This window comes from Somniosus microcephalus, chromosome 14 (genome assembly GCF_052327205.1).
Source record: "Somniosus microcephalus isolate GS21.2 chromosome 14, FLI_Smic_1.0, whole genome shotgun sequence".
Taxonomy (NCBI): domain Eukaryota; kingdom Metazoa; phylum Chordata; class Chondrichthyes; order Squaliformes; family Somniosidae; genus Somniosus; species Somniosus microcephalus.
Window position 1 is genome coordinate 79,895,037 of NC_141000.1, and position 14,251 is coordinate 79,909,287.

Genomic DNA, 14,251 nt, shown 5'->3' on the forward strand with positions numbered 1-14,251 from the left:
CGCGCTTCCCTTTCTTCGCCCCGCGGACCCTGTTCAGCCCGTGAGCCCTGGCTGTGCTCTGCGCGTTCTTCTTTTTATATTTTTCGACGCCGCTCAGTCTAGAACCCGGCTGTTTCTTTACCCTCTCTCTCTCCGGTTTGTTTTCTTTTTCTCGACGCCGCTCAGTGTTCAACCCCCGGCTGCGCCCTGCGCTCTTCACCCTCTGTCTTACCCCGTCGACGCTGCTCGGCTTTCTCTCCGCCGTCGGTCGGCTCCAGCCGCCGCTGCTCGGGAAGGGTCTGCGCTGGACCTGTCGTCGGTCTCTTGCTGCTCGTCGTGGCTGGGGAACCAAGCCCGGCTCTCCACAGCCTCCCCTGCGAAGTTCAATCTCTGCCTGACTGCTGGGCGGTTGCTCGTGGTCGACGCCCGTTTTCCTGGCCTCGACTATATTTTTTTTAATGTTGCAGGTAGATTCGAATCGACACTCGTCACCACTGTTGGGTCCGTGGTTCAGTGGATATGCTGTTATCAAATAATCACACGGATGCTGTACATTAACAATAAACAGGTCTTTACTGGAGGAGGGTAGTCTCAAGACTGGGGGTACAGAGGCATGCGCAAAGCTTATATACAGGTGTGGTCACTGCCGGTACTACAGTATACAGGAGCTGTAAAAGTAGTTCTGACTTAAAGGCACATACACTACAGGTCTCATGGACAAGATGAGCGCAGAGAGGTCATGAGGGGAGATCGGAGAGAAACTGGAGAAAGATGTGAGTTCAGGGCTAGGGCAGGGGGGGAACCTTAGAGGAAGTTTGGCCCAGTGGGCTAGGGGAAGGAAGGGAAGTGGCAGAGGCAGCTGAACGGATGGTCTTAATCTTAGAGACAAAGAAGTCCATGAGCTCCTCACACTTGGTATCAGAGGTAATGGTGGAGGAGACAGAGGAGAAGGGTTTAAGAAGATGGTTAGCAGTAGAAAATAGGAGCCGGGGTTTATCTTTGCATTCCAGAATGATTCTGGAATAGTGAGTAATTTTGGCAGATGAGAGCAGGACCCGATAATGCTTTATGTGCTCAGCCAGATCTGGCAGTGAATGGCTAGTTGTCCGCCATATCCGTTCAAGTCTGTGGCCTAGAAATTCAGTGGCCTGCGCCACCAGTTTGCGCCCAAAGAGGGCTTTTGCGCCACTGGGCAAACCTACCGCGATATTTAGCGGGGTGCTAATGGCGGCGTTAGCCATTAGCGCTGCGCCGCCACCGATGATGTCATCGGTGTGCGCAGCACCCCGCTATCGCCCCGCTGGCCATATTTGGTTGCTGCCGCCTCCCCCGCGCCGGCCGCAAACAGCGACCGGTACACGGGGCCTACCTGTGCCGGTAGTGGGGCGAGTTAAGGTGGAGGTGCGGCCGGCCGCTTTTTCGGCGGCCGCCTGCCCGCACCTCCGTCCCCGGCCTCCTACACCACCCCCCCGCGGCATTGCCGGCTGTTTCCAGAGAGCCCGGCACTTCTCCTTGGTGCCGGGCTCATTTGCCGGCACTCGCGAGCGGGGATCGCGCTGTTGCAGGCACCTCCCCCTTAAGAGTGGGAGGAAGGCCTGCAGTACCGCAGGCTGCCGTGCCGCAGCGGGTGGCGCTGCGGCACTTTACACGCCGATATTCAGTTTCAGCGCCCCAAGCGGGGCGTCGAAACCCTTGTTTAGCGGCCGGCTTCCACTTGGGGCACTGAAAGTGAATTTCCCGCTGGCTCAAGTGGCTCCGCGCGCAGCGGTAATTCCGGCGCCCAGGCGAGCTGGGCGCCCCTAACTGAATTTCTAGGCCTGTGTGCCTTGGACTTAAGGGAGTTAAGATGAGAGCCGTGACAGGAGGAACGGCCAGGGTGAGAGGGTAATAACAACAGAAAATGCTGGAAAAACTCAGCAGGTCAGGCAACATCCGTGGAGAGAAATTTGAGTTGACGTTTCGGGTTTGACCCTTCTTCAAAACTGGAGAGAAAAGGAACTAGATCGAAGGCAGGGCTGCGATCGGACAAAAGAATAAAAGAACCAAAAGAAGTAAAAGAGATTAGAAGCTAGACGAGATGGTAATAGGCTGGGATTAGGTGTAAAGTGTAATGGCAGGGCAAGAGATAGCTGCCAGGTGTGAGAGAGAAACAAAAGGAAAGGGGGGGGGGGAGGAAAGGAGTGGAAAAATATAAGTAAAAATGAAATAGGGGCCGAGGTTATGATCTGAAATTGTTGAACTCGATATTGAGACCGGAAGGCTGCAGACTGCCTAATCGGAAGATGAGGTGCTGTTCCTCGGTGAGAGGGTAGTTGTTTTAGTAGGGTCTAGGGCATCAAAGGTGGTGGTAAGGGTGTGGCTGAGTAGATCGTAGCTGCAGAAATGTCATGGTGAATGGAGCTGACTGCAATTTAAGGATTTCCATGTTCGGATGCGCATGCCCTACATCCTGAAGTTGCGGTCAGTTTCAGAGGTAATGACGGCAAACGCTGTTGGTTCGCTGTCACTACCCAGCGCAAATTCCGGGCCATCCTAATTTCAGCAAAAGCACAATACCTCGCAGCTGGAAATCTGAAATAAACACACAAAATGCAGGTCAGGCTGTAGGGAGAGAATGCTGCCTGGCGATTGTTTCAGTTTCGTTTCTCTTTCTGAAAGTGCGCACACAGTTTCTAATTCACTCACTTGTGTCAAGATGCATTACTAAGAAATAATACATTTCTCATATGTATTTGATCACTGGCATATTAAACTCATATGGAGTAAATTCTGCGCCTGAAGTACAATATGGACTATGGACTCACTCATGTATATTTGTGATTAATTACACAAACGTTATGATAAATCCCATTAGCTGTCCAGTCAGTAAAATTTAAATATTCAAGTAATTCTGACTTTTTAAATATCTATTTTATGATAAATGCATTAAAACCTGCCGATTCCTACAGTGAAATAGTGTATCGGGCCTTAAAGCGGGATTGTAGGTCAGCGCGGTTTAAGGCGAGGTCTGTTCACAACCTGTCGAGCTTCCCTCTGCCTCGACACAAGTGACGGTGCTGAAAGGCGGCGTTCAATAGGCGCTTCAACTCAACTCTGGGCAAACTCCGCAGTGAGCGCCCAGCTTGTGTTGCTGTTTGTACCGAGCAGAGGATTCTGCAGTGTTCTGCACCGAAACTGAAGAGATTGAGCAGTAATGTACGTTTGTATTCAATGTTTTTGTAACTATAATTCTAGTTTATTGTGATTATTATCAAATGTGATCTGTTTATTGATATGAAATAGACGGTCAAGCAGACTAACTTTATTTGATTGTGCGTGGTGACGTTATGCATGTAGAACTATCTATTACAATTAATGCGAATTAATAATATATTCAGAAAGTATTTAATTGTAAATATAACAAATATGTTAAAGGCATTTTAGAACCTCCTGAAGAATGCTTCATGGCAGTGGAAGGCATTATATAGAAATTACAGCCTGGGAACAGGCCCTTCGGCCCAAGCAATCCCTGTGGGTGTTTCTGTCCCACAGGCCCAGTGGTCTTAATCCCATGTGCCGTCTGTTTCTGCCGATACTGTTCCTTCTCTTACTTTAACCACCTCTATCAAATCCCAGTATAATCTTCACTTCTGATGAGAACAGCCTCAATTTTACGTAGTTACATAGTATTTACAGCGCAGAAACAAGCTATTCGGCCCAACTAGTCAATGCTGGCGTTTATGCTCCACAGGAGCCTCCTCTCACACTACTTCATCTAACCCCCATCAACATATCTTTCTATTCCTTTCTCCCTCTGGCTTCCCCTTATATTCATCTTTGCTGTTTGCCTCAACTCGCTTGTAGTAGCGAGTTCCACATTCTAACCACTCTCTGGGTAAAGAATTATCTCCTGAATTCTTTATTGGTTTTATTACTGACTGTCTTATATTTATGGCCCCTAGTTCTGGTTGTCCCCACAAGTGGAAACATCTTCTCTACGTCTGCCCTATCAACTCTTTTCATAATCTTAAAGACCTCTATCAGCAGGTAACATAAAAAGAAACCCCTCAATTTCAAAAGAGCCCCAGCCTGTTCAGTCTTTCCTGATAGTTATAACCTCTCAGTTCTGGTATCATCCTTGTAAATCTTTTTTTCAACTTTCTCCAGTTCCTGTATATACTTTTTGTAATATGGAGACCAGAACTGTGCACAGTACTCCGTGTGGTCTAACCAAGGTTCTATATACATTTAACATAACTTCTTTACTTTTCAATTCTATCCCTCTAGAAATAAACCCTCGTGCTTGGTTTGTTTTTTATGGCCTATTGACCTGCGTCATAACTTCAATGATTTAAGTATTTGTACCTCCAGATCCCTTTGCTCCTCTAGCCCATTTAGATTCTGATTTCTACATAATATGTGTCCTCCTTATTTTTCTTACCAATATGTAATACCTCACACTTAACTATGTTGAAATTCATTTGCCAATGATATGCCCATTCTGTATGTTCATTAATGTCGTCCTGTAATTTGCTGCAGTCCTCCTATCCCTCCCAATTTAGAAATTGTGTTTTTGATTCCAAAGTCAAAATTGTTAATGTAATTTGTGAACAACATTAGTTCCAGCACTGATCCTTGTGGGACCCCACTTCCCACCTTCTGCCACTCTGAATAGCTACCCTTTACCCCTACTCACTGCTTTCTGTCTTTCAGCCAGCCCGTTAGCCATTCTGTAGAGGGTTTAAAGACTGAATCTATTTGGTTAGAGTTAAGGAATAGAAAAGGAGCTGTTATAGTGTTTACTATAGACCCCCAAATATTGAGAAGCAGTAATGGTAGGGGACATCAATTATCCTAATATAGACTGAAAAAAACAGAGTAAAGGGCAAAGAGGGTGAAGAATTCCTAAAATGTGTACAGGAGAACTTCCTTAATCAGTATATTTCTAGCCCAACAAGGAAGGGAGCAGTGCTGGATCTACTTCTGGGGAATGAAGTAGGGCAAGTGGAGTGTGTTGCAGTGGGAAAACATCTGGTTAACAGTGATCATCATACTATAATTAGGGTTAAAGTAGTTATGGAAAGGGGCAAATAAAAAGTAAAGGTGCAAATACCTAGCTGGAAGAGAGCCAATTTCAGTTATTTAAGAAGGGATCTATTACAGGTGGACTGGAAACATTAAATGAGCAATGCTAGGCCTTCAAGGTGGAGATACTTTGGGTACAAACCAAACATATTCCCATAAGTAGGAAAGATGGGGCATCCAAAGCTAGAGCTCCCAGGATGACAAAGGAAATACAGTTTAAAATAAAACAGAAAAAGGAGGTTTATGACAAATATCAGGTGCAGTCAAAAATCAGGCAGAATACAGAGTGCAGGAGTAATTTGAAAAATGATATAAGAAGGGCAAAGAGAAAGCCTGAGAAAAGATTAGCAGGTAACATAAAGGGGAACACAAAAAACTTTTATAAACATATAAAAAGTAAAAGAATAGTTGAAGGAATGGTGGGGCTGATTATGGACAAAAAAATCTTCTTGTGGAGGCAGAGGGCATGACTGAGGTACTGAATGAGTACTTTGCATCTGTCTGCACAAAAGAAGAGGATGAAGTTAATATCGCAGTAGAGGAGGGGGGAGTAGAGATATTGGATAGGATAAGATAGATAGAAAGAAGGTGCTAAATAGGTTGGCATCACTCAAAGTTAACAAATCCCCTGGCCCAGATAGGATGCATCCTAGGTTGCTGAGGGAAGTAAGGGTGGAGATAGCAGAAGCTCTGACCATAATCTTTCAATCCTTGGTATGGGAGTGGTGCCAGAGGACTGGAGGATTGTAAATGTTACACCCCTGTTCAGAAAAGGGGAGAGAAACAAACCTGGTAATTACAGGCCAATCAGTCTAACGTCAGTGGTGGGGAAACTACTGGAGATGATTGTCAAGGACAAAATTAATTCTCACTTGGAGAAGCATAGGTTAATAAGGGACAATCAGCACGGTTTTTTTTAAAGACAAAACATGTCTGACTAACCTGATTGGGTTCTTTGGAGAAGAAACCGAGAGGGTTGATGAAGGTCGTGCAGTAGATGTATATATGGACTTTCAAAAGGCTTTTGATAAAGTACCACATAACAGACTTATTCAGAAAATAGAAGCACATGCTGTTAAAGGGCTGGTGGTAAATTGGGTAGGTAATTGGCTATGGGATAGGAGAATTTTTTTCACACGGAGGGTTGTTAAGATCTTGAATGCACTACCTGAAAGGGTGGTGGAATCAGATTCCATAGGAACTTTCAAAAAGCAATTGGACATGTATTTGAAGAGAACTGATTTGCAGGGTAATGGGAAAAAGCTAGGGTGTGGGACTAATTTGTACAGCTCTTTCGAAGAGCCGGCACAGGCACGACGGGCTGAATGGCCCCTTCTGTGCTGTAACATTATATGATTCTAAGTATAAAAGGCACTGAAACAGGCTGAGCGTGTGTCTAATGAAGGTAGGAAGAAGAAAGGAGCATATTCAATTGAGTTAGTGCATGACAAATATAGCTTCCTGTAGGGAGACCTAGATTAGTGGAGAGAGATCAGTCCTGTCCAAGAGGGATGAATTTTAATCACATAAGAATTAGAAGCAGGAGTAGGCTATATGGCCTTTTGAACCTGCTCCGCCATTCAATAAGATCATGGCTGATCTTCGACCTCAACTCCACTTTCCCGCCTGATCCCCATATCCCTTGATTCCCCAAGAGTCCAAAAATCTATCTATCTCCGCCTTGAATATACTCAGTGACTCAGCATTCACAGCCCTTTGGGGTAGAGAATTCCAAAGATTCACAACCCTCTGAGTGAAGAAATTCTTCTTCATCTCAGCCATAAATGGCCGACCCCTATTCTGAGACTATGCCCCCTAGTTCTAGACTCTCCAGCCAAGGGAAACAACCTCTCAGCATCCACCCTGTCAATCCCCCTCTGAATCCTGCATGTTTCAGTGAGATCACCTCTCATTCTTCTAAACTGCAGAGAGTATAGGCCCAATCTACTCAATCTCTCCTCATAGGACAACCCTCTCATCCCAGGAATCACTCTAAGGCAAGTATGTCCTTTCTCAAATAAGGAGATCAAAACTGCACAGTACTCCAGGTGTGGTCTCACCAAGGCCCTGTACAATTGTAGTAAGACATATACATAGATACATAGAGATAGGAACAGGAGTAGGCCATTCGGCCCTTCGAGCCTGCTCCGCCATTCAATGAGATCATGGCTGATCTTCGTCTGAGATCATAGCTGATCTTACTGTTCAGTACCCCGTCCCCGCCTTTTCTCCGTAACCCTTAATCCCCTTAGCCTTCAGAAATATATCCAATTCTCTCTTGAAAATATTTATTGAATTAGCCTTCACAGCCCTCTGTGGCAGGGAATTCCATAGGCTCACCACTCTTTGAGTGAAGAAATTCTTCCTCATCTCTGTTTTAAATGATTTGCCCGCTATTTTTAGACTGTGGCCCCTGGTTCTGTGCTCCCCGGCCATTGGAAACATTCTCTCTGAATTCAGCCTGTCCAGGCCTGCCATAATTTTATATGTTTCGATGAGATCCCCTCTCAATCTTCTAAACTCCAGTGAGTACAAGCCCAAACTATTTAATCTCTCTTCGTAGGTCATTCCCGCCATTCCAGGTATCAGCCTGGTGAATCGCCGTTGCTCTCTTTCCATGGCAAGAACATCCTTCCGCAGATGGGGCGACCAAAACTGTACACAATACTCCAGATGCGGTCTCACCAGCACCTTGTACAGCTGTAGTAAGGTATCCCTATTCCTATACTCGAACCCCCTTGATATGAAGGCCAACATACCATTTGCCTTCTTAATCGCCTGTTGCACCTGCATGCTCTCCTTCAGTGACTGGTGCACAAGAACACCCAGGTCCCTCTGCACTTCCCCATCTCCCAATCTATTGCCATTTAGATAATAATCTACCCTCCTGTTTTTACCCCCAAAGTGGATAACCTCGCATTTATCCACATTATAGTGCATCTGCCACGTATCCGCCCATTCCCCCAACCTGTCCAAATCACACTGTAGCCTCCTGACATCCTCATCAGAGCCCACCCCTCCTCCTAGTTTAGTGTCGTCAGCGAATTTGGAAATATTGCATCCAATTCCCTGATCCAGATCATTTATATATATTGTGAACAGCTGGGGTCCCAGGACAGATCCTTGCGGCACCCCGCTGGTCACTGCCTGCCACTCCGAAAACGAGCCGTTTATTCCAACTCTCTGTTTTCTATCCGCCAGCCAGTTCTCTATCCACGTTAATACTTTGCCCCCAATCCCATGAGCCTTAATTTTGCATGATAATCTTTTGTGTGGAACCTTATCGAAGGCTTTCTGGAAGTCAAGGTACACCACATCCACTGGCTCTCCCCCATCTATTCTACCAGTTACCTCCTCAAAAAATTCCAGCAGATTAGTCAAACACGATTTACCCTTTGTAAATCCATGTTGACTCTGTCCGATCCTTTCCCCATTTGTCAAGTGCTCCGCTATTTTATCCTTAATAATGGACTCTAGCATTTTGCCCACAACCGATGTAAGGCTTACTGGTCTATAATTCCCTGCTTTCTCTCTACCCCCCTTTTTAAATATTGGGGTAACATTAGCTACCCTCCAATCCACGGGTACTGTTCCCGAGTCAATGGAGTTCCGGAAGATGATCCTTAGAGCATCTGCTATCTCCAGGGCCACCTCCTTAAGTACCCTAGGATGTAGTTTATCAGGCCCTGGGGATTTGTCAGCCTTCAGTCCCCTCAACTTACCCAACACCATATCCCTAGAGATACTAATTTCTGTCAGCTCCTCCCTCTCATTAGTCCCTATGTTTGCCGATATTCCTGGGAGGTTATTTGTGTCCTCCTTTGTGAATACAGAACCAAAGTATGAGTTTAATTGGTCTGCCATTTCCTTATTCTCCATTATATATTCTCCCGAATCGGACTGCAAGGGACCGACTTGGGATTTTACCAGTCTTTTCCTCCTGATATACCGATAAAAGCTTTTGCAGTCTGTCTTTATGTTTGCTGCAAGTTTACTTTCGTATTCTATTTTCCCCTTCCTGATTAATCCCTTTGTCCTCTTTTGCTGTATCCTGTACTGCCCCCAATCTTCCGGTCTGGTGCTTTTTTTTGCCAGTTGATATGCCCTTTTTTTTGATTTTATGCTGTCCCTAATTTCCCTCGTTATCCACGGTTGAGTCACCTTTTTAGGTTTATTTTTATGCCAAACCGGTATAAACATGTTCTGGAATTCTTCCATTCTATCTTTGAATGCTTGCCATTGTCTATCCACTGTCAATCCCCCCAGAAACACCACCCAATCAATCTTACCCAATTCCCGTCTCATACCCTCGTAATTCCCTTTATTTAAGTTCTGGACCTTAGTCTCTGATTCAATTTCCTCACTCTCCATCTCGACTGAGAGCTCGATCATATTATGATCGCTCTGACCCAAGGGGCCTCGTACAAGAAGATTGCTGATAAGTCCCTTACTCTTGTACTCCAACCCCCTTGCAATAAAGGCCAACATGCCATTTGCCTTCCTACTTGCTTGTTGTACCTGCATGCTAACTCTCTGTGTACGAGAACACCTAAATCTCTCTGAACACCAACATTTAATAGTTTCTCACCATTTAAAAATATTCTGTTTTTCTATTCTTCCTACCAAAGTGGATAACCTCACATTTCCCCACATTATACTCCATCTGCCACCTTACTGCCCACTCACTTAGCCTGTCTATATCCCTTTACAGGCTCTTTGTGTCCTCACTGCTTACTTTCCCACCTAGTTTTGTATTGTCAGCAAACTTGGATACATTGCACTCGGTCCCTTCATCCAAGTCATTTATTAGATTGTAAATAGGCCCCAGCACTGATCCTTGCGGCATCCCATTAGTCACAGCCTGTTAACTGGAAAATGACCCGTTTATTCCTACTCTCTGTTTTCTGCCCATTAACCAATCCTCTATCCAAGCTAGTATTATACCCCCAACCCCATGAGCCCTTATCTTGTGTAGTAATTTTACTGAACCCATTACTTTCAGTGAGCCAGGACATTGGAATAAACTAGTACATAACTGGACAGGTTTATACTGAACCCCCTTCCAAAGGGAAGGTAGCACCTCCTAGAGGTAGGAGTTACGGGCCTAGAAATTGAGTTTTGGCGCTGCCAGGGCTTTAGCGCCGGAAGTTAGTGCCGGAGCTAAGTCGCGCTGGTCGGGCCCAAAATTCACTGGTTCTGCGCCCAAACGGCTGCCGGCGCTGCTGAAAGCTGTTAGCGCCTGAAAACTGGCGCTATGCGCTGAATTTCGGCGCTATTCCGGCGCTGCGGCGCCCGCTGCGGTGCGGCAGGTTCGGGAAGTGCAGGCCTCCTCCTTCCCTTAAGGAGGAGCTGCCTGCACCCGGCCGCGGCCCGCGATAATCTTATTAAAAATGAGCCCGGCACCTCGGACAAGTGCCGGGCTTGCTTCTGTTCCGGGGGGGGGGGGGGGGGGGGAAGTCCGGGGAGGGAGCTGCGGCCAGGCGGGCGGCGGGAAAGCGGCCGGCCGCCGCGGGGCCTTTAATGCGCCGGCGCAAACTTGTGCAAGGCACCTCTGCCAGAACGTTGCTTGCGGCTGCCACGGGCGAGGCGGCCGCAAGTCAATTTCGGCGCTGGGGCCCGTCACCACGGCAACCGGGACGCTGCGCACACCGATGACGTCATCGGTTCCGGCGCAGCGCTACCGGTCTACCGCGGCGGAAGGGCCCCAGGCAATTTAGGCGCCGGCGCCAATTGCAGCGCTAGGCCCTCTAGCGCCGCAAAATCGGCGCTAAGGGCACTGAATTTCTAGGCCACGGTACCTACAGGATAGAGTTTAAGGCTTCTACCAGAAGCAGAAGCTACAATGTCAGCAGCACAGAACTAAGGAACTCTATTTCTGTGCATTTAATGGTTTTTAACTTCCATCTAGATCATCTACGCCTTGTGCCTGCAGAAGATCAGGCTTGGTTTCTATCTCTGTGTCTGCTGCAGTTTTAATATAGATATAAGAGAATCATGGTAATCATGGAAGACCTGTGGATTGCAGCCTGAGTTAGTAAAAAAGAGAATATAGGGTCGGTGAGGCAACTAGGTGAGGATTTCAAAATTATGATAGAGTAAATAAGGAGAAACTGTTGCCACTGGCAGGAGGATCAGCAACCAGAGGGCACAGATTTAAGATAATTGGCAAAAATAAAGGGGCGACGAGAAGATATTTTTGTATGCAATGAGTTTTTATGATCTAGAATGCACTGTCTGAAAGGGTGGTGAAAGCAGATTAAATAGTAACTTTTAAAAGGGAATTGGACATATACCTGAAGTCAGTGGAAATAAAAACCAGGAGAGATGTAAAACAGGCTGTAAAACAAGTTATTTTGTTTTTTAACCAAGCTCCTTCTGGGGTCAGATGCCAGAAATCTGAACACCCACTGTGGGTCACCTGAGAGCAACTTACAGTCCACAGCAACAGCACCATGTGTGCTTTCGGAAACATTTGTGTTTGTATTATGTCATTAGCACCTGTTGGACCCCATCTATTGAATCGCTAAAACTTTAGTACACTGACTTGATGTAAGAGCAGAAAATGGAAAATGTTTTTCAGAATCATCTTTTAATGTTGCTTTTCAGTAATGGTTCAGCTTTTTTATAACTATTGTATTTTGGTCTTCATAAGGAGTGCTGTCTATCGGGAACTTAACATAAAACCATAAGGTAAATACTAGTAAGGAAAGCAATTGTGGCCATCCGAGTTCATCCATACAGAAAGGTTCTAAAGTTTCCCCATGGCAGCATTCAATCTTTTCTTTAAATAATTCCAAGGTTTTCACCCCCCCCTACTTTCTCTCAAAGACCAATCCATGTGTTGATGGCTCTTTGTGTGAAGAAGTGCATTTGCCTTTTAGGAGTTTGATTGCACCCTCTTGTCCTACTCTCACGGGTTAGTTTGAGGTAATTACTCACATCTATCTTTTACTAATTACTATGTTATAGCCTTCAGCAAGGTCAATTCTCAGACTCTTTCAAGGTCAACAAGCCTTAGTTTATCAAGTCGTTCCTGATCTTTCAGTCCTTGAACACCACAGAACAACCTTGTTCTCTGAACTGTTTCCAGGGTTTTAAGGCCCTTTATATCTAAGTGACCAGATCCAGACACAGTATGAAATATGGGGTCTGTTGAGAACACTACATTTTGGCTCTATAATTCAGCATTCAATTTGCTTTGCTGATTGCTGCTTAGGATTGGTAGTTCAACCCACTTACGTATTTTGTCCAACTCATTTTGTAGTTCCCGACCTGTCCACACAGATTCAATTGCCCCTCCTAGTTTGGTACCACCTGCACATCTTACCAATTTCCCCAGCGTTTTAAAATCCAAGTCATTGATGTAAATTAGAATCAGTGGGAAGTGGGGTTCCCAAAACTCGTCCCTGGGGTACTGGTCAGTACTTCTCGCCACCTTGACATAACTCAGTACCTACAGTTTCCTACCCTTCAACTGGTTTCTTATCCATTGCCACCATTTACCCTTAATCCCCACTGTTCTAAGCTAAACAGAAGAATTTTGTTCAATGCTTTTTAGACATCTAGTACTACCACTTTGCAATGATTTACACTATCCTCTTGATATATTACTATCCCCAAAAAGTTAAGGACATCGGTCAGTCAGGATCTTCCTCTCTTGAATTTGTGCTGATTGCCGTTTACTATTTGTTACCGTGCAAGAAATCCTCAAGTTTACTCCTTAGAATCAATTCCATTATTTTTATCGGATATTTTTCCTGATTGGAATGCGGAAGAAACAAGTGCTGACGGGGTGGACCAATGAGGAAAATTTAGCATGTTAAGACCCACAAAGTGAATTTCGGGTGCTGGGGGTGGGGCGGATGAGTGGGTCCGAATGTTGCCTGCCCATTGCAGTATTTTCTATTCCAATTTCAGTTTCGTTTCTCTTTCTGAAAGTGCGCAGTTTCCAGTTCACTCACTTGGGTCAAGATGCAATGGTAAGAAAGAATACATTTCTCCTATGTATTTCACCACTGGCATTTTAACCTCATACGGAGTAAATTCTGCGCCTGATGTACAATATGGACTCACTCATGTATATTTATGTGATTAATTACACAAACGTTATGATAAATCCCATGATTAGCTGTCCAGTCAGTAAAATTTAAATATTCAAGTAATTCTGACTTTTTAAATATCTATTTTATGATAAATGCATTAAATCCTGCCGATTCCTACAGTGAAATAGTGTATCGGGCCTTAAAGCGGCATTGTAGGTCAGCGCGGTTTAAGGCGAGGTCTGTTCACAACCTGTCGAGCTTCCCTCTGCCTCGACACAAGTGACGGTGCTGAAAGGCGGCGTTCAATAGGCGCTTCAACTCAACTCTGGGCAAACTCCGCAGTGAGCGCCCAGCTTGTGTTGCTGTTTGTACCGAGCAGAGGATTCTGCAGTGTTCTGCACCGAAACTGAAGAGATTGAGCAGTAATGTACGTTTGTATTCAGTGTTTTTGTAACTATAATTCTAGTTGAATACAAATGTGATTTGTTTATTGATATGGAACAGTCTGTCAAGCAGACTAACTTTATTTGATTGTGTGTGGTGACGTTATGCATATAGAACTATCTATATAGTTAATGCGAATTAATATATTTATTAAGAAACTATTTAATTGTGAATAGAAGAAACACGTTAGCCTGGGAACAGGCCCTTCGGCCCAACCAATCCGTGTTGGTGTTTCTGCCCCACAGGCCCAGTGGTCTTAATCCCCTGTGCAGTCTGCTTCTGCCGATTCTGTTCCATCCCTTAACTTTAAGACCCAAAATCAAATCCCAGTGTAATAAACCCTTTCATAATCTTCAAGACCTCGTATCAGATCATCCCTCACCTTTTTTTCTAGAGATGAGAGCCCCAGCCTGTTCAGTCTTTCCTGATACTATGTGTGGAAAGAGGTGGATCAGTGTATGTGTGTAGGGGGAGGGGCGGATCAGTGTATGTGTGTAGGGGGAGGGGCGGATCAGTGTATGTGTGTAGGGGGAGGGGCGGATCAGTGTATGTGTGTAGGGGGAGGGGCGGATCAGTGTATGTGTGTAGGGGAGGGGCGGATCAGTGTGTGTAGGGGGAGGGGCGGATCAGTGTGTGTAGGGGAGGGGCGGATCAGTGTGTGTAGGGGAGGGGCGGATCAGTGTGTGTAGGGGGAGGGGCGGATCAGTGTGTGTAGGGGGAGG

At 45.6% G+C, this 14,251-nt stretch overlaps 2 protein-coding genes across 4 annotated transcripts in view; both read left to right on the forward strand.

The window, feature by feature from the left end:
* Positions 1-3,106: 3,106 nt before the first annotated feature.
* LOC147107607 (V-set domain-containing T-cell activation inhibitor 1-like) overlaps positions 3,107-14,251 on the forward strand; it is a 28,726-nt gene continuing 17,581 nt past the window's right edge. The window contains exons 1-2 of one of the 3 annotated variants that reach the window (XM_086006770.1): positions 3,107-3,174; positions 7,607-7,753. Coding sequence is in view for 2 of the 3 variants with exons in the window: in XM_086006768.1 (XP_085862894.1) it covers positions 13,015-13,022 (8 nt within the window). In the remaining variant the exon portion in view is untranslated. Of the gene's footprint in view, positions 3,175-7,606; positions 7,754-12,898; positions 13,023-13,413; positions 13,513-14,251 lie in introns of those variants that run through there. The other 2 variants (XM_086006768.1, XM_086006769.1) reach the window with 2 other exon arrangements.
* Positions 13,450-14,251, forward strand: part of LOC147107608 (V-set domain-containing T-cell activation inhibitor 1-like) — a 116,888-nt gene continuing 116,086 nt past the window's right edge. Inside the window, exon 1 of the mRNA XM_086006773.1 lies at positions 13,450-13,512. Coding sequence (XP_085862899.1) covers positions 13,511-13,512 — 2 coding nt within the window. The 5' untranslated portion in view covers positions 13,450-13,510. The remainder of the gene's footprint in view (positions 13,513-14,251) is intronic.